The sequence below is a fragment of the Mauremys reevesii genome, linkage group 4 (assembly GCF_016161935.1).
Source record: "Mauremys reevesii isolate NIE-2019 linkage group 4, ASM1616193v1, whole genome shotgun sequence".
Classification (NCBI taxonomy): Eukaryota; Metazoa; Chordata; order Testudines; family Geoemydidae; genus Mauremys; species Mauremys reevesii.
The window spans coordinates 148,115,729-148,135,623 of record NC_052626.1 but is presented as its reverse complement, the minus strand read 5'-3'; the positions used below and the strand labels follow the sequence as shown (position 1 = coordinate 148,135,623).

Sequence of the window (19,895 nt, the reverse complement as noted above, 5' to 3'; positions counted from 1 at the left end):
GTGTTGGGAGGTGAACCCAGGAGGCCTGGAATCCTCCCTGGGCCATAAGGACACCACCACTCCGCTGCTCTCAAACACCCAGCCTGGCTGATGTGTCTCTGAGGGTGGTGTGGAATAAGAAAATTCTGCAGCACCTCAGCCTTCATTTCAAATTAATTCTCTAGTCCTCGTGGCTGCAAAGAAAGCCATCCAAACGGTGTGACAGTTGCCAGAGTTTGCAGAGAGCCTGACACAACAGCTCTGAGCAGAGTGAACTGGCCACATTTGTCTCCCTGGGCTTGTTCACACTTGAAACTAATGATGGCACTTGCTGGTCATAGTCATGAACATGTAACGTCTGTGCTATGGTTTCCCCCAAAGTGACATTGCACAGGGATGGTTTGCCCAGTGCTGAGATGCAGCCACCTCTGGGGTGGGGCAACTGGGGAACCGCCGCATAATGCCGCTGCATGGGGATGACTTGCCGGGCGTCAATATGCAGCCAGCTCTGGGGTGGGGCAGCAGGGGAACAGCCACACAGTCACGCTGCACAGGGATGGCTCGCCCAGGGCTGAGATGCAGCCAGCTCTGGGGCGGGGCAGCAGGGTGGTTGCAAGGCCCAGCTCTTCCCACGCCAGATCCTCGGTGCAAGGGGAAAGCTGGCGCGACTGGGGCTGCCGGGAGCAGAAGTGTATTTTCTACTGACAGTGCTTCTCCAAAGGGCCCCGGGTGGGGATCTGGGATGTGAAGATTCCTGCAAAGTTTATGGGGCTCAGAGCAGTAAGGGGCTCTGTGCTGCAGGGAGTGTGTGTGTATGTGAGGGCTCAGCAGGGGATGGAGTGGGGGCTCAGTAGGGGGTGCTGTGCTGCAGGGAGTGGGCGGGGGATCGGTAGGGGGCACTGAGCTGCGGGGAGCAGGTGGTGGGCTCAGTAGGGGGCGCTGTGCTGCAGGGAGCGGGCGGGGGGCTTGGTAGGAGCACTGAGCTGCAGAGAGCGGGGTAGAGGCTCAGCAGGGGGCGCTGTGCTGCAGGGAGCAGGTAGAGGCTCAGCAGGGGGCGCTGTGCTGCAGGGGGCAGGGCAGGGGGCTCAGTAGAGGGCGCTGTGCTGCAGGGGGCAGGGCAGGGGGCTCAGTAGGGGGCGCTGTGCTGCGAGGAGCAGGCGGGGCTCAGGAGGGGGCGCTGTGCTGCAGGGAGCAGGGTAGAGGCTCAGTAGGGGGCGCTGTGCTGCAGGGAGCAGGTGGTGGGCTCGGTAGGGAGCACTGTGCTGCGAGGAGTAGGGCAGGGGGCTCAGTAGGGGGCGCTGTGCTGCAGGGAGCAGGTGGTGGGCTCGGTAGGGAGCACTGTGCTGCGAGGAGTAGGGCAGGGGGCTCAGTAGGGGGTGCTGTGCTGCGAGGAGCAGGTGGTGGGCTCGGTAGGGAGCACTGTGCTGCGAGGAGTAGGGCAGGGGGCTCAGTAGGGGGCGCTGTGCTGCGAGGAGCAGGTGGTGGGCTCGGTAGGGAGCACTGTGCTGCGAGGAGTAGGGCAGGGGGCTCAGTAGGGGCGCTGTGCTGCGAGGAGCAGGTGGTGGGCTCGGTAGGGAGCACTGTGCTGCGAGGAGTAGGGCAGGGGCTCAGTAGGGGGCACTGTGCTGCAGGGAGCAGGTGGTGGGCTCAGTAGGGGGCGCTGTGCTGCGGGGAGGGGCTCAGTAGGGGCGCTGTGCTGCAGGGGCAGGGCAGGGGCTCAGTAGGGGCGCTGTGCTGCAGGGAGCAGGGTAGAGGCTCAGCAGGGGCGCTGTGCTGCAGGGAGCAGGTGGTGGGCTCGGTAGGGGGTGCTGAGCTGCAGGGGGCAGGGCAGGGGGGCTCAGCATGAGGCGTTGTATTGCAAGGAGCAAGTGGTGGGCTCAGTAGGGGGCGCTGTGCTGCGGGGAGGGGCTCAGTAGGGGGCGCTGTGCTGCTGGGCGCAGGTGGTGGGCTTGGTAGGGGGCGCTGAGCTGCAGAGAGCAGGGCAGGGGGCTCAGTAGGGGGCGCTGAGTTGCAGGGAGCAAGTGGTGGGCTCAGTAGAGGGCGCCATGCTGTGGGGAGTGGGGCGGGGAATTGGTAGGGGGCGCTGTGCTGCAGGGGGCAGGGCAGTGGGGCTCAGCATGAGGCCTTGTATTGCAAGGAGCGGGGCGGGAGGCTTGATATGGGGGCAATGCAGAATATGAAATACTTTGAATTTAAACTCTAGATTGAAGCTCGAAGCCCTTTGCTGCGGTTAGTGAATCCGTTTTTTTATTATTGTTTGAACACTATTGCAAACACCTGACTGTGCTATGATTAACAGTATTCCAGTCATTTTAAGCCATTGTATCACCCAAGAACACAACAATTTACTCCAGGCAATATACGCAGACGAGGCAAATGAAACCCAAATTGGGGTGGTAGCGGGGAAAACCCAAGGTCACCACTGTGTTGACAATCAGACTTTGGGTGCAAACGTCGCCTCTGGTGTGCTGTGAACAAACCTAGGACCCCGATCTTGGTTGGGGTCTGTGCAGCGCCCAGCACAACAGGGTCCCTGAGCTGTCAGGCGCCGGTGCGACGGGAGGCCCCCGATCTCGGTCGGGGTCTGTGTAGAACTCGACTGGGGACCCCCAATCTCGGTTGGGATCTGTGCCGTGTTCAGCACAATGGAGTCCCCGATCTCAGTTAGAGTCTCTGGATACTATTGTAGCATAAATAATAATAATAATAATAATAATAATAATAATAATTAATAGGCAGTTAAACAAAAACGTTCCTCCCCAGAGCCAGTTGCATTGAGGCATCAGACAATGTCATTTCTAGATCCATAGGATGCTGGGTTCTGCTGGGTAGGAGATCCCACTGGGAAGGGATCAGAACACAAATGAAGGCGAGTGGCTTCTCTCGTGCCTGATTCCACATCTCAGCAGCTGGGACGGCACAGGAAATAGACAGAGCTGCCGATTAGCACGTGACAATCTTCCATTGGGTGAAGCAAACAGACGGAGCGTGGGGGGAGCAGAATTCTCTTTTGTGGGTCGGTGGCTAAGAGACATGGTTCTTTCCTTTGTGTCCCTTCACTTTTTTTCCTGTGAAAGTCACCAGAAAGACAACAGGCAGTGAGTACATGGGGTATCTTTACCCATGGTTAGGATGCTTTGGTGGATCCCAAAGCACGTTGGAAGCTGCACACACAGGGATCACTGGCTTGGCGCTGAGATGCAGCCACCTCTGGGGTGGAGTTGCAGGGGAGCAGCTGCGCAGTGAAGCGGCATGGGGACGGCTCGCCTGGCCCTGAGACGCAGCCAGCTCTGGGGCGGGGCAGCTGGGGAACAGCTGCACACAACGCAGCACAGCGATAGCACACCCGGCCCTGAGATGCAGTCGCCTCTGGGGTGGGTGGCCGGGTACTGAGCTACCAGCACACAGTTTAATACAGGAACGGGAGGTGACCCTAGTATCCAGCTGAAAGTGCAGGGGGGAGCGAGGGAGGCAGAGCAAGGGATTCGGCTAAGACACCAGAATGAACATGTGGATTAAAGCCGAAAGTGCCAGAGACACTGCACTGAACATTGCCAACACAGCGCCCCCTAGTGCTGCATCGGGGCCATCCCTGCCTGCCAGGGGACAGCGCCTCTTTTGAGCCCCCACCCCGCTCCCTGCAGCACAGCGCCCCCTAGTGCCACACTGAGGCACTGGGGCCAGTACTGACTGCCAGGGGAGAGGGTCCCTGCCTGCTCCCCGCAGCACAGCGCCCCCTAGTGCTGCACTAGAGTGGCTGGAGGTGGCAGACCTGGGCTCCGGCTGGCTTGGCGGCTGGCAGGCAGGGTGGAAGGTTGGCCCCAGGAGCTGGGAGGTAGCTCTGGTCGGGGAGGCAGATTGCAGGAGGGGCAGGTCGCTCTGCGGTGAGACCAGACATCTGAACACCCCCAGACTTTAAGGGGACTGAAAAGGGGGCCTCAGGTGCTAAGGGACTCACCTTCCCCTCGTTTGGCACCACCGGGTGGCACTGGCTTCTGCCCCTTGCCACTGGAACCTGCAGGAGAGAGAGAGAGAGAGTCAGTGAGTGTCTCCGCATCACCCACATGGGTCCCTGCAGCACAGCGCCCCCTAGTGCATCACTGGGGCACAGGGGCCAGCACCGACTGTCAGGAAAGAGCGCCCCCTACTGAGCCCCTGCCTTGCTCCCTGCAGCACGGTGCCCCCTAGCATCGCACTGGTACATTGGCATCACTCTGACGGCCAGGGGAGAGCATCCCCTGCTGAGCTGCATGCACTGTTCCCTGCAGCTCGGCGCCCCCTAGTGCTGCACTAGAATGGCCGGTGGTGGCAGAGCTGGGCGCTGGCTGGCTTGGCGGTTGGCAGGCAGGGTGGAAGGTTGGTCCCAGGTGCTGGGAGGTAGCTCTGGTTGGGGAGGCAGATTGCAGGAGGGGCAGGTCGCTCTGGGGTGAGACCACACTTCTGAACACCAATTGCACTGCCTGGGTAGTGGAAGAATGTCCTTGGGTATTTGGGGACTCACCTTCCCCTCGTTTGGCACAACCAGGTGGGACTGACTTCTGCCCCTTTCTGCTGGAAACTGTAGGGAAGAGACGTATAGTCAGTGAGTGTCTCTACTAAGTCACCCAAACTATTCCCTGCCGCACAACGGCCTCTCATAGTGTGGTGTGACGTTGGGGGTCAGCATTGGTGGTGAGGGGAGAGCGCCCCCTACTGAGCCCTGCTCCTCCACCTGCAGCTCGGTGTCCCCTAGTGCCACACTAGAGTGGCTGGTGGAGGCAGAGCTGGGCTCCAGCTGGCTTGGTGGTTGGCAGGCAGGGTAGAAGGTTTGTCCCGGGAGCTGGGAGGTAGCTCTGCTTGGGGAGGCAGATTGCAGGAGGGTCAGGTCGCTCTGCGGTGAGACCACACTTCTGAACACCCCTCAGACTGCCCGGGCAGTGAAAAATGGGGCTCAGGCACTGAGGGACTCACCTTCTCCTTGTTTGGCACAACCGGGTGGCACTGGCTTTTCCCACTCTCCACCAGAACCTGCAGCAGCGAGAGATACAGTCAGGGAGTGTCTCTGAGTTACCCACCTTGTGCCCTGCAGCACAGCGCCCCCATCACTGCAAGGGGGCATTGGGCTCAGCATTGGCTGCCAGAAGACAGTGCTCCCTACTGAGCCATCTGCCCCAATCTATGCAGCACAGCGCCCCCTAGTGCTGCACTGGGTTATTGGGCTCAGCACTGGCTATGAGGGGAGAGCGCCCCCTGCTGACTTGCTCTGCTCCATGCAGCACAGCGCCTCCTACCACCACACTGGGACATCAGGGCCAGCACTGACTGTCAGGGGAGAGTGCCCCTTAATGAGTGCCCCACTCCCTGGAGCACAGCGCCCCCTAGTGCTGCACTAGAGTGGCTGGTGGTGGCAGAGCTGGGCTCTGGATGGCTTGGTGGTTGGCAGGCAGGGAGGAAGGTTTGTCCCAGGTGCTGGGAGGTAGCTCTGGCTGGGGAGGCAGGTTGCAGGCGGGGCAGGTCGCTCCGCACTGAGACCACACTTCTGAAGACCTCTTAGACTGCCTGGAAAGCGAAAAAGGGGCCTCGGGTGCTTAGCGACTCACCTTCCTCTTCTGTGGCACCACCGGGTGGCACTGGCTTTTCCCACTCTCCAACGGAACCTATAGGAGAGAGAGGGATAGTCAGTGTCTGTGCATCACCAACATTGTTCCCTGCAGCAGATCAGTGCCCCCTAGCACTGCACTGGGGCTCTGGGGTGAGGTCTGACTGCCAGAACACAGCGCCCCCTACTGAGCTCTTGCTCTGCTTCCCACAGTGCAGTGCCCCCTAGTGCCACACTGGAGTGGCTGATAGCGGCAGCGCTGGGCTTTGGATGGTTTGGCAGTAGTCAGGCAGGGTGGAAGGTTTGTCACAGGTGCTGGGAGGTAGCTCGTGTTGGGGAGGCAGATTGCAGGAGGGGCAGGTCGCTCCACACTGAGACCACACTTCTGAACACCAGTTATGCTGCCTGGGCAGTGAAAAAGTGTCCTCGGATGCTTAGGGACTCACCTTCCCCACGTGTGGTACCACCAGTGGTTGGCACTGGCTTTCCCCCCTCTCCACTGGAACCTGCAGGAGAGAGAGACGGATAGTCAGGGCGTGTCTCTGAGTCACCCACATTGTTTCCTGCAGCACAGCGCCCCCTAGTGTCACACTGGGGTATCAGGGCCAGCACTGGCTGCCAAGGAAGAGCACCCCCTGCTCTCCCCTGCCCCACCACCTGCAGCTCAGCGCCCCCCCAGTGCCACACTAGAGTGGCTGGAGGTGGCAGAGCTGGGCTCTGGCTGGCTCAGTGGTTGGCAGGCAGGGTGGAAGGCTTGTGCCGGGAGCTGGGAGGTAGCTCTGGTTGGGGAGGCAGATTGCAGGAGGGGCAGATCTCTGTGCAGTGAGTCCACACTTCTGAAGACCCCTCAGACTGCCCGGGCAGTGGAAAAGTGGAAAGCTGAGGGACTCACCTTCCCCTCTTGTGGTACCAGTGGTTGGCACTGGCTTTTCCCCCTCTCCACCGGGACCTGCAGGAGAGAGAGGCATAGTCAGGGCGTGTCTCTGAGTCACCCCCATTGTTTCCTGCAGCTCAGCGCCCCCTAGTGTCACAGTGGGGCATTAGGGTCAGCACTGACTGCCAGGGGAGAGTGCCCAATACTGAGCCTTGACTCTACTGCCACACTGGGGTATCAGGGCCAGCATGGCCAGCCAGGGAAGAGCACCCCCTGCTCTCCCCTGCCCCACCCCCTGCAGCTCGGTGCCCCCCAGTGCCACACTAGAACGGGTGGTGGAGGCAGAGCTGGGCTCTGGATGGCCTGGCGGTTGGCAGACAGGGAGGAAGGTATGTCCCAGGTACTGGGAGGTAGCTCGTATTGGTGAGGCAGATTGCGGGAGGGGCAGGTGGTTTGCAGTCAGACCACACTTCTGAACACCAGTTATGCTGCCTGGGCAGTGAAATAAGTGTCCTCAGGTGCTTAGGGACTCACCTTCCCCTCTTGTGGTACCACCAGTAGTTGGCACTGGCTTTTCACCCTCTCCACCGGAACCTGCAGGAGAGAGAGGCATAGTCAGGATGTGTATCTGAGTTACCCACATTTTTTCCTGCAGCACAGCGCCCCCTAGTGTTGCAGTGGGGTATCAGGGCCAGCAGTGGCTGCCAGGGAGAACCCCCGCTACTGAGCCCTGCCCCACCACCCGCAGCTTGGCACCCCCTAGTGACACACTAGAGTGGCTGGTGGTGGCAGAGCTGGGCTCTGGATGGCTCGGTGGCTGGCAGGCAGGGTGGAAGGCTTGTCCCAAGTGCTGGGAGGTAGCTCTAGTTGGGGAGGCAGATTGCAGGAGGGGCAGGTCGCTCTGCAGTGAGTCCACACTTCTGAAGACCCCTCAGACTGCCCAGGCAGTGGAAAAGTGGAAAGCTGAGGTACTCACCTTCCCCTCTTGTGGTACCAGTAGTTGGCACTGGCTTTTCCCCATCTCCACCGGGACCTGCAGGAGAGAGAGGCATAGTCAGGGCCAGGGCTGGCTCTCTCATTTTTGGCGATCCAAGCCACAAAAAAAAAGGCGCCCGAATAAGCACGTGCTTCCTCCGCTGGTGCCTGGAGCCGGCCCTGGTCAGGGTGTGTCTCTGAGTCACCCACATTGCTTCCTGCAGCTCAGCGCCCCCTAGTGTCGCAGTGGGGCATTGGGGCCAGCACTGACTGCCAGGGGAGAGTGCGCAATACTGAGCCTTGACTCTGCTTCCCGCAGCACAACACCCTCTACTGCCACACTGGGGTATCAGAGCCAGCATGGCCAGCCAGGGAAGAGCACCTGCTACTGGGCCCTGCCCCACCTGCAGCTCGGTGCCCCCCAGTGCCACACTAGAGTGGCTGGAGGTGGCAGAGCTGGGATCTGGATGGCTCGGTGGTTGGCAGGCAGGGTGGAAGGTTGGTCCCAGGAGCTGGGAGGTAGCTCATGTTAGGGAGGCAGATTGCAGGAGGGGCAGGTTGCTTTGCACTGAGACCACACTTCTGAACACCAGTTATGCTGCCTGGGCAGTGAAAATGTGTCCTCAGATGCTTAGGGACTCACCTTCCCCACGTGTGGTACCACCAGTAGTTGGCACTGGCTTTTCACCCTCTCCACCGGAACCTGCAGGAGAGAGAGACGGATAGTCAGGGTGTGTCTCTGAGTCACCCACATTTTTTCCTGCAGCACAGCGCCCCCTAGTGTCACGCTGGGGTATCAGGGCCAGCACTGGCTGCCAGGGAAGAGCACCCTCTACTGAGCCCTGCCCCACCACCCGCAGCTCGGCACCCCCCAGTGCCACACTAGAGTGGCTGGAGGTGGCAGAGCTGGGCTCTGGATGGCTCGGTGGTTGGCAGGCAGGGTGGAACGTTGGTCCCAGGAGCTGGGAGGTATCTCTGCTTGGGGAGGCAGAATGCAGGGGGGTCAGGTGGTTTGCAGTGAGACCACACTTCCTAACACCAGTTATGCTGCCTGGGCAGTGGAAAAGTGTCTTCAGGTGCCTAGGGACTCACCTTCCCCTCTTGTGGTACCACTAGTTGGCACTGGCTTTTCTCCGTCTCCACCAGAAGCTGCAGGAGAGAGAGGCATAGTCAGGGCGTGTCTCTGAGTCACCCACGTTGTTTCCTGCAGCACAGCGCCTCCTAGTGTTGCAGTGGGGCATTGGGGCCAGCACTGACTGCTGGGGAGACCACCCACTACTGAGTTCCTACTCCAACCCCTACAGCACAGTGCCTCCTAGGGTGACTATGGGGTATTGGGACCAGCCTTGATGGCCATGAGTGAGCAGGTAGCCCCCTGTGCAGCACCCTGTTTTTCCTGTCTGGTCTCCCATCCAAGCATTGACCTAGCCCCACCCTGCTTAGCATGGGCACCCAAAGGAATTGCGGTTGCTGTCTGGATCGCCCCTTACTTGGAGTAGGCTTCATTGGGCATCTGTCCTCTTCTACGACCACTGGAACTGGCATGGGCTGCTTGGCAAAGTAACCATCCCGTGTGATGTCCATGATCCATTTCTCGTATGCTCTAACTTCTGTGTACACCCCGGGCTGTCTCTTCCTCCCGCAGCCATTGCCAAAGCTGGAGAGGCCAGTCAGGAACCAGGTGCCCTTCTCATTGCAAATCAGAGGCCCCCCATCATCGCCCTGAAGAGTCAAGAGCAAAGGGACAACTGCATGAACTCCAGAGTAGGTGGGTTCTCAGGGCCTGTTGGACAGCGTATATTCTGGGTCTTCCCCAGGGAGTGGTTGCATGAGGAGACGTCCCAGAAATTCAGTGGAACAGTCCTCCTCCACGAATGACCATGAGCTACCCCAGTGCACAGTGGGTCAGAGGTTGCACAGACCATCTCTGCACCATGGAGAACCGTGGTGTGCTACATCCATGCCCAACCCAAGGCAGGATGGATTAGCCATGGACAATAGGACCATTCACCCTGGAGAACCAGGACATGCTGGATCCATCCCCTATCCAACACTGGATGGCTCAGCCCTGGGCAAAATAGGACACATGGGTACCATGGACAGCTCCAGAGGAACGAGGCTGTGCGGAAAATCTCCCTGACCCAAAAGCACGGAGCTCAGCAATGGCCAATAGAAAATTTCCGTACCATGGACAGTGCCATAAACCCCATGGACTGCCGGGCATATGCCCCCCTGAAGGCCCCGGTTCAGGCCCAGAGAATAGGACACTTCAGCACCGTGGACAGCTCCAGAGGTGCCAACATCTAGACTAGGGGTAGGCAACCTATGGCACACATGCCAAAGGCAGCACATGAGCTGATTTTCAGTGGCACTCACACTGCCCAGGTCCTGGCCACGGGTCTGGGGGGCTCTGCATTTTAATTTAATTTTAAATGAAGTGTCTTAAACATTTTAAAAACCTTATTTACCTTACATACAACAGTAATTTAGTTATATATTATAGACGTATAGAAAGAGATCTTCTAAAAACATTAAAATGTATGACTGGCATGTGAAACTTTAAATGAGAGTGAATAAATGAAGACTCAACACAGCACTTCTGAAAGGTTGCTGACCCCTGATCTAGATTCAAGTGATCAGCACCCTGAACGTCCAGAGCATCTGATAAGCAAACGGGGCAGGGGTGAGATGTGGGGAACGGAAGGGCTGCCAGAGCCAGGCCTTTGTGTGGAAAATGGGGGGAATGTCTCCATTGACGGAGCCATGGAGATCAGTCCTTCAGAGCCAGCTGTTGTGGCTGCCCAGATGTTCTGCAGACCTGGGGGCCATGCTGTGCATTGGATGGCTCACTCACCTCACAGCTGGTGTTCGCCTCCTGTTGGGCAGCACAAAGCATGTCTGGGAGGATGGACACTGCCTCACCAGCTGAGCTGCTCTGGTTGTAGGCGCAGTTACAGGCGACAGGTCCCATGAGATCCACCTCCACGCCCTGTAGCGACTGCGGTGCGGGCGCCCGAGCTGTGGAAACACAGAGACGTTGTGTTGGAAGTTACCAAGCCCTACCCCTTATCCCACCTGCTGTCCCTTGAGCCCTCCAGTTACCGCCTGGGGGCCAGATCGGAGTCGGCGCCCCCTAGAGGGGAAAGGCCCCCGTGTCCCACCTACCATTCTCCCGTCCCCTGACCCAGCAGGTGCTGCCGAGCTGGAATCGGTGTGTGTCGTAGGGGAGGCAGACAGCCCAGATGTTCTCCCCAAACACCACTGGCTTGGCGAGCATCAGCAGCGCGATGTCAGAGCCCTCGGTCATGTTCACGTAGGCTGCGTGGAGGATGAGCTTCTGGAGGCCTCTCTCTTCTTGCCAGCGTGACTCTGCCCCCTCCCGCTGCTCACCCAGGAGCACCTTCCAGTCAGCGGGTTCCTGCCGCCTGCAACACACAGGGGGTTACTAATCTGTCAGGGCAGGGAGCTGGGAGTCAGGACTTCAGGGTTCGATCCACGGCTCTGGTAGAGGAGTGGGGTCTAGTGGTTAGAGCAGAGGGGGATGGGGGGGGTCAGGACTCCTGGGTTCTATCTCTGGGAGGGGAGTGGGGTCCAGAGGGGAGCTGGGTAGGGCACACATTACAGACAGTCATTCATCTCTGATAGAGACATGGATACCCTGGGGTGTGTGACACCTCTCCCTTCCTCCCCAACCCCTGCTGGGTCACCCCCGCCTCATGCCCCTCACTCACCCGATGAAGCAGTGAGCGGCCGCCAGCACCCAGCTCTCGGCGATGAGTGCTCCCCCACAGACGTGCTGCCCCCCGGATTGCAGGCTCACGTACCAGGGCCAAGGCCCCTTGGCAGTGACACTCAGCTCATGACCCTTCAGCTTCCCGCAACCTGGAGAGATTAGGAGTCAGTAGCCTATTACCAGTCCCCCACCCTGGGGCTGGATCGGGGCCAGCGCCCCCTAGAGGGGAAAGCCCCATGTCCATTCCCCAGCTCCCTGAGCCAGCCAGTCCCCTGCCCTGTGGCCAGATCAGAGCCAGTGCCCCCTAGAGGGGAAAAGGCCTCACTTCCCATTCCCCAGCTCCCTGAGCCAGCCAGTCCCCTGCCCTGTGGCCAGATCAGAGCCAGCGCCCCCTAGAGGGGAAAAGGCCTCACCTCCCATTCCCCAGCTCCCTGAGCCAGCCAGTCCCCTGCCCTGTGGCCGGATCAGAGCCAGCGCCCCCTAGAGGGGAAAAGGCCTCACCTCCCATTCCCCAGCTCCCTGAGCCAGCCAGTCCCCTGCCCTGTGGCCGGATCAGAGCCAGCCCCCCCTAGAGGGGAAAGCCCCCACGTCCCAATCCCCACTGGCCGTACCTCTGCATTTTCCATGGTCGCTGCTGAAGGGGGGTGGCACAGTTTGGACAGCGAAGGAGGCTCCCCCGGTGTGGTTCTGGATCCAGCTGGTGTAGGCTGTGACCTCGGTCAGCAGGATGGGGCTGTGGGGCTGGGCGCAGCCCACTGAGAAGCTCATGATCCCAGCCTGGAACCACGTCCCGTTCTCGGAGCAGGCCACCGGCCCCCCGGAATCACCCTGGGGAGGGATAGGCAGGGAGATTCAGGGCTGGGGAGCCAGGTGTGATCCCTTTTCCACCTCTACCCCCCTCCAAACCAGGGACAGCCCCTCTGTTCCCCTCCCACAACCCATCTCCTTCCCCTTCCTTCTCTCTAACCCCCTAGCCCAGCTCCCCCCCCCAACCTGGCACCCCCTTTCACTCTCACCTGGCAGGGCCCCTGGCCTCCACTCTGATACCCGGCACAGATCAGCCCTGGCCCGGCAGGGTTGGAGAGCTCCTTCTGGCGCAGGTTATTGTGGATGCAGTTGCAGGTCTCTGCACTGAGCAGGTCCAGCTCCACCTTCTTGAGAGGCTTGGGGGGTGGGAGGGTCACTGCGGGGAGGGAAAGAAGAGGGGTCAGTGCCCTGTTGGGGATGAGCATACCCCGGGTGGGCAGGGGGCTAGATGTCTCCATCTTTGCCAGGAACTCTCCCCTCTCACTCACTGTCCTCCTTCACCCTGCCCCAGCCGGTGGCCCAGCACTGGGACCCGAAGGCGAATCGGTGGTTGGGGTAGGGCAGGCAGATGGGGCCTACGTCATGGCTGAAGGAGACAGGCTCAGCCAGCCGCAGCAGGGCGATGTCCAAGCCCTTGGTGTAGTCTTTGTACTGCTCATGGGTGATGATCTGGGACACGTTCCGCACTACGCCCTGTAACGGGTCACCATTCAGCTGCAGACGCCCCAGCACCACCTTCCAGGCGGATGGGTCCTTGGTCGTGTCTTTCCTGCAGGGAGATAAGGGACAGGGTATCATTACTGGGATGGGGGAATGCTGGGTTCTAGACCCTGCTTTCATAGGCTTATTGCTCCGTTGGGGGTACTGAGTTCTAGGCTTGTCCCAGATTGTACACATATATCTAGATTGCTTCCTGAGTCTTGGTGATGCACTTGGCTCTAGATTCCCTGTTCTGGGGTTATTGAGTACGATGCACTCTGCTCCAGATTTGTGACTCTTGGTGGTGTTCATCTTTTTAGATGCATGGTTCTAGACTCACTCTGGAGTGCAGTTGTAGATTCATGGCTCTAGGTTCATTCTAGATGATGCCTGCAGACCTAAATTCATGGCTCTTGCTGATGCTCACTGTTCTACCTTCATGGTTCTAGACCAGTTCTAGACAGTACATAAAACTATATAATTGTGGGTTTAGACTAATTCTAGATGTTATATACAGCATGAGGTTCTTTGCTCTGGTTTGTACATATTGTTTTAGTTTCCTGCCTCTATGTTTGTTCTAGATGCTGCATGCAGCTCTAGATTCACTGCTTTTGATGGTACACACCTTTCTAGATGTATGTTTCCATTCTTTACAGATTATACATACATATCTAGATCCACAATTGTAGTTGGTGCACAGAGTTTACATGCCATGCTCTAGGCTCATTCTAGATGCCATGCATGGTTCTAGGCTAATTGCTCTGTACTCGAAATCCTGAACACCGTTCTAGATGTTGCAGATGCTTTAGATTTCATCTCAGGATGATGTACTTCTAGACTAACGTCTAGAGTCTCCAGTGTTGGTGGTCTGAGAAAAGGTCACGTCTAGAATTGTAGATGTAGGCTGTCTATTCTGGGTGGTGCACATGGTTCTAGCTTTCTTTCCCTAGGCTATCAAATAGTCCCAGATGTACAGCTTCAATCTCTTTAATCTAAGTGTAAAATACAGTTCTAGATGCACAGCTCTCGACTCCATTCTGGAGACCATGCTGGGTTCTAGAACAGCTCTCTGCCTCTGGATAATGTGTGCACTGTTCTAGACTGAGAGATCTGGTGTCCATGGCTATAGATGAGCAGCCCTGTTACTCTCAGCACTAGAAGACACACACAGTTCTAGCTGCCCCGTTCTAGAGGCCAGGCCGACGACTGTCCCCAAGGTTCTGGATCTGAGGTTCTAAACTTACCCGATGAAGCAGTGAGCAGCTGACAGAATCCATTTGTCACCGATCAGGGTCCCTCCACACATGTGCTCCCCGCGGAGCTGCAGGCTGGCCTGCCAGGGCCACTCCCCTCTCAGGGCATTGACCCCGCCGACGATCCGGCTATAGACTCTCTGCTGGCCACAAACTGGTCCTGTAGAGAGCGGGGAAATTAGTTATCACATAATAATCCTACCCCATATATGGAAAAAAACAGAGAGGGAGCTGGTTATTCCAGGAGGGGAGTGGGGTTTAGGGGGTTAGAGTGGAGGGGGCTGGGAGCCAGACCTCCTGGGATCTATCCCTGGTTGTGGGAAGTGAGTGGGATCTAGTGGGTTAGAGCAGGGAGGGTAGGGGGCATGGACTCCTGGGTTCTATCCCTGGCTCCAGGAGGAGAGTGGGGCCTAGTGGGTTAAAGCATGGGGAGGCTGTGTGTGTGTGATTATGTGTCACTGCTCTTGTGGGTGTGCGTGATTTTGTCAGCCTCATTCTGCAGACTCTTGTGTGCGTCTCACTGTCATTACATCCCTGGTGGCATGAACAAATTCCATGCAGCTGGATTGCACTGGACTGACAAAGTCTCTGCAGCATCTGTTGCATGATTTACAAAACCTTCCTTGCCTGCCAGCCTGGGACTCTGGAGCCTTCATGCAAATGTTGCAATGGTTTTACTTGTGTATCTTATTACTATAGACTCATGGAAATGTGACCATGAGAGGGCATCAAGTCCAGCCCCCTGCACTGAGACAGGACCAAGTAAACCTAGACGAGCCCTGATAGATGTTTGTCCGGCCTGTTCTAAGAAACCTCCAGTGACCGGGAACTCCACAACCTCCCTCGGAAGCCCATTCCAGAGCTTAACCCTGTTGAGAGTTAGAAAGTTTTCTTCTAATTTCTAGCCTAAATCTTCCTTGCTGCAGATTAAGCCCATTGCTTCTTGTCCTACCATCAGCAGACGTGGCGAACAATTGATCACCAGCCTCCGTACAAGAATCCGTAACATATTTGAAGACTGTCAGGTCTCCCCCTAGTCTTTTTTTTTCAAGGATAAACACACCCTGTTTTTTTAACCTTTCCTCATAGCTCAGGGGGTCTAAACTTTTCCCAGGTTGTTTGCTCTCCTCTGGACTCTCTCCAGTGTGTCCACATCTTTCCTAAAGTGCGGTACTCAGAACTAGGCACAGGCCTCCAGCTGAGGCCTCACCAGTGCTGAGTAGAGGGGGGATAATGACCTCCCGGGTCTTCCATACGACACTCCTGCTCATACACCCCAGACTGATATTAGCCTTTCTTGCCACTGCATCACATTGTTGACGCATATTCTCTCTGGGATCTGCTCTAAGCCCCGGGGCCTTCCCAGCAGTGTTACACCTCGCCAGTTATTCCTCATTTTGTAGCCGTGCATTTGACTTTTCCTTCCTCCGTGCTGCACTTTGCGCTTGTCCTTATTGACTTTCCTCTTGTGGATGTCAGACCGGTGCTCTGGGCATTGGCTCATTTGCAGAAGCCTATTGTGAAATGCAGAAAGCCTCCTTTCCAGAGCCGTTCCTACTCCCCACCCACCCCAGCTCCGGGGCAGATGGAACCAGCCACTCAGGAGCCTGGAGGAGGGCAGCCAAAATCAGGCGCCTCCTGCCCCACAAGTTCAGATCAGAGAGATGTTGGGCTTCCTACCTGCTGCTGCTGCTCCTTGCTGGAGGCCTGTAAGGGAGAGAAAACAAGGGTGAGGAGCCTGTGTTGGTAGCCTCTGGGGGATGATTTCATCTGGAGGGAGGTGCTGGCTCAGCAGGCCCCAGTATCTGACTCCAGGACAACCAAGGCCCAATATGTCCAGTGGACTTAGAAAGGAGAACTTACATTTCTGAGGCATCATCTTCTGTGGACTAGAGCTCACGGGTTAGAACAGGGATGAGCAAACTATGGCCCGCGGGCCGGATCCGGCCCTTCAGGGCTTTGGATCCGGCCCGCGGGATTACCCCTGGTGGTGCTGCGGGCCCGGCGCTGCTCTCAGAAGCAGCCCCCGGGCCGGGAGGCAAAGGGCTCCATGTGCGCACGCAGAGCCCTCTGCCCCCCCCAGGGGCCGCAGCACTTCCTGGAGTGGCGTGGGGACAGGGCAGGCATGCAGGGAGTCTGCCTTGGCCCTGGTGTGCGCCACTGCCACCCCAGAGCCACTTTAGGTAAGCGGCACCGGACTGGAGCTCAAACCCCTCCTGCCCCCCGCCCCCCAACTTCCTGCCCTAAGCCCTCTGCCTGTACCTCGCACCCCTCCTGCACCCAACTCCCTGCCCTGAGCCCCTTTCTGCACTCCTGTGCATTCCAACCACCTGCCCTGAGCTCCCTGCTGCACCCTGCACCCTGTGCACCCCAACTCCCTGCCCTGAGCCCCGTCCTGCACTCCGCACCGCCTCTCTGCCCCAATCCCTTGTGCTGAGCCCCTTCCTCCACATCCCACACTCCACCCCCCCCCTGCCCCGGCCCTGCATACAATTTCCTCACCCAGATGTGGCCCTTGCCCCAAAAAGTTTGCCCACCCCTGGGTTAGAACATGAGGGGCTGGGAGTCAGGACTCCTGGGTTCCATCCCTGGCTCTGGGAGGACCATGGGGGCTAGTGGGTTAGAGCATGAGGGGTTGGGAGCCAGGACTCCTGGGTTCCATCCCTGGCGCTGGGAGGACCATGGGGGCTAGTGGGTTAGAGCATGAGGGGTTGGGAGCCAGGACTCCTGGGTTCTATTGCTGGCTCTGGGAAGGGAGTGGGTCTGGTGGTTAGAGCAGGGGAAGGGAGTCAGAAGGACACCTGGGTTCTATTTGCAGTTCTCAAAGGATAAAAAGGCAATAGACTAAAAAATAAAAGGGTCTAAAGCCCAAGGACACGTAAGGGGATGGGGGGGGGGATATAAAATGGTTTAAAACCCAACAGAATCACCTGTGTGAAAGAGAAGGAAACTGTTTTTAAAAAGTAACAAGCAAATATTGGTTTTGTGCTTACAAACACGTAGGGCTGTGTGCTAGGGGGCGCTCTCTCCGGGCAGTCAGTGCTGGTGCCAATGCCACAGTGCACCACTAGGGGGTGCTGTGCTGCAGGGAGCAGGGCAGGGCTCAGTAGGGGGCGCTCTCCCCCAGGCAGGCAGTGCTGGCACCAATGTCCCAGTGCAGCACTAGGGGGCGCTGTGCTGCAGGGAGCAGGGCAGGGCTCGGTAGGGGGCACTCTCCCCTGGCAGTCAGTGCTGGCACCAATGTCCCAGTGTGGCACTAGGGGGCGCTGTGCTGCTGGGAAGGGGGGTTCACTAGCGGTGTTGGGGTGTTAATGTGAACAGCGACTGCACCTTGCCTGGCTCGGTCCCCTCTGGACTCTCCTCTAGGAAGATCTCATCTCCTGGGGGGAGGTGCCTGAGCCATGAGACCAGTTCGGTCTGGCTGTCTCATGCGGGTGCAGTCCAGGGGGCATGGTGCTTCTCTGCCAGCGCTGGGGTTTCCATGGGCCCATCTAGCTCTGTAGCCTGCCTGCTCCACCAGTGAGCAGTGATGTATCACTCTGTTGCCCAACGTCTCTTGTGCCATGGTGTCTGACGGAGAGGAAGCTCTTCCTTCCTGTTCCCGCTCACAGGCAATTCCTTTCTGCCCTGGAGCATGGGAGTGGAACCATTCCACCAGCAAATCCCCTACAGGCAGCAGCTTCCCCTCGGTCTGATGGATCCCCATGGGCTACGAACTGCATGGGGGTGACGGACAGTCCTACGCACCCCCTATCCCCCTAATTTGTGCTCCCCCGCAGCCCGGCCTGCACGCCCAGTTGGCTGCAGCTTGAGTTTCACTCCAGTGCAATCCTCTGATGCATCAGCAAAGCAATTATAATAGGGCACTATCATGAAGACTGAGGCCAATTATTTCAAGTGCTCCAGTATCCACAAACAGACTCCGACTGTCTTGAAAACCGCTGCACCTCATGAGGCTGCACGGTGGGGTATTTGAGGTCATCCCGAAATATCACCCCTCTACAAATCACATGACAGCGACAACTGCCAGCTTTTACCGCTTTGTTTGTGTACGCCTAGCGGTGAAACGGTGGCTCTCATCAACCTCAAAACCGATCTCCCCCCGCTAAAGTTGGATCTCAGCTCCTGCCCCCTTTGGGGAAGCGAGAATGACAAAAGTTCTCCTGGCTAAATGTTAGCTCTCCAGCGTGTCTGGAGGCCAAGCAAGGAAACAGGGGAGAAAAACTCTTCGGAGTGTGCGCGGCAGGATTTGGTGACTAGTTGTGATGGTAAACCTCGTCAGCACCCACGTGCTTGGAGTTTGTCTTGCCTTCTGCAGAGGCTATTTTTGGTAATGTTGCCTGGAGATCAAAGTTCCTGGTTTCGGAGTTGATATTTCAAAATTCTGGGAAATGGCACGCAGGAGGAAGCAGGTTGCTTAACACCAGGACAGGTACTCCTAATAGACAGTCCTAGTCTAAGGACTGGCATACAGTTGCTATTGACCAGGATCCTGTCCTCAATCAAAGCAGCAACTTCAGCTGATCATGGAAAAGTAAACCCCCAGATTCCAGCTGTCTGCAAGAACTCATCCAATCTGCACGAGCCCAAGGACCGTCCTGATTGATTTCACCCCTCCCCAGGCTGTAGTTCCTTGGAAAATGGTGTTCCAAAGGGTCGGCCCCCTTGCTCATGCTGTCGTGGCAGAGAATTGCACATGCTCTTTTTGGATCCAACTTAGTCCAAGGGTGCGGCGCCTGAGTCATGCTTCGCAGAACCTTGCCTCTCTCCTCGATTTAATTAATATGCCTTTCCAGCGAAACGCTTGCGACATAGAGACTCAGGGCCTGCACGTGGATGTGAGAACACCTCGAAAGAGCAGCTCTCAAAGCAGAAACTTTGGCAAAACTCCCCCAAACAAGTCTCTGCAGAATGATGTTAGATAAGGATGCTGATAACTTTGGGGAGGGTGCAGAGAAGACCCGTGAGAATGATTAATGGATGGGAAAACCTGCCTCAAAGTGAGATGCCCAAGGAGCTCAATCTATTTAGCTTAACAAAGAGACAGTTAAGAGCTGACTTGGTCACTGTCTATAATGACCTATGTGGGGGGGGCGAATATTTGATAATGGGCCCTTCAATCGAGCAGAGGAAGGTTTAACAGGATCCAATGGCTGGAAGTTGAAGCCAGACAAATTCAGATTGGAAATAAGGTGCAAATGTTTAACAGCGAGGGGAATTTAATCATTGGAACAATTTATCAAGGGTGGATTCTCCATCCCCGGCTATTTGTAAATCCAGATGGGATGTTTTCCTGAGAGATCTGCTGTAGTTCAAGCACAGAAGTCCCACCGTCAGGCTACATCTACACTACAGTGGGGATCGACGCTCTGAGATCGATCCACCGGCGGTCGATTTAGCGGGTCTAGTGAAGACCCACCAAATCGACAGCAGATTGCTCTGCAGTCGACCCCTGTACTCCACCCCCAACGAGAAAAGTAAGGTAAGTCGATGGGGGAGTTTCTCCCATCGACCCCCAGCGGTGTAAACCCCACAGTAACTCGACCTAAGGTACGTCGACTCCAGCTACGTTATTCACGTAGCTGGAGTTGTGTAGTGTAGGTCGACTTACCGCGGTAGTGTAGACATCAGACTCTACGTTCTAGCGGTGTGGAATCTATGAATGCAAGTAATATGCACCAGTGGTTCTCAAGCTGTAGTCCGCAGATCACCGAGGGGCCGGCGGATTATGTCTAAGGGGTCCACAAAGACTTCAACTGACTGAACAGAATTCACCTCTATGTACACAGACAATAGATTTCCCAAGGGGACCGCAGCTCCATTTGACACTTTGTAGGGGGTCTGCAAATGAATAAAGGTTGAGAACCGCCGATGTACGTAACACATGTTCTCAGAAAGCTGACAAGGGCAGGATTGAAACTCTTAGCACACGGGTGATACTCAGATATGCTAGCCGCAGCACGTCATCTCCAGCCACCTGGCTGTGTGCATTCTGGT

At 57.2% G+C, this 19,895-nt stretch overlaps 1 protein-coding gene across 1 annotated transcript; it reads right to left on the bottom strand.

Annotated features, from left to right (window-relative positions):
- Nucleotides 1–2,809: 2,809 nt before the first annotated feature.
- LOC120404103 (serine protease 53-like) lies at nucleotides 2,810–17,604 on the bottom strand. The gene is given in 22 exon segments (XM_039536104.1): nucleotides 2,810–3,047; nucleotides 3,938–3,994; nucleotides 4,481–4,537; nucleotides 4,930–4,986; nucleotides 5,559–5,615; nucleotides 6,004–6,063; nucleotides 6,450–6,506; nucleotides 6,638–6,660; nucleotides 6,966–7,025; nucleotides 7,408–7,464; nucleotides 8,050–8,109; nucleotides 8,499–8,555; nucleotides 8,934–9,128; nucleotides 10,261–10,424; nucleotides 10,572–10,831; nucleotides 11,138–11,288; nucleotides 11,751–11,967; nucleotides 12,156–12,293; nucleotides 12,418–12,715; nucleotides 13,890–14,058; nucleotides 15,579–15,605; nucleotides 17,508–17,604. Coding segments are annotated over 22 exon segments (2,484 nt in total). The 3' UTR covers nucleotides 2,810–2,881.
- Between the last annotated feature and the right edge of the window lie 2,291 nt (nucleotides 17,605–19,895).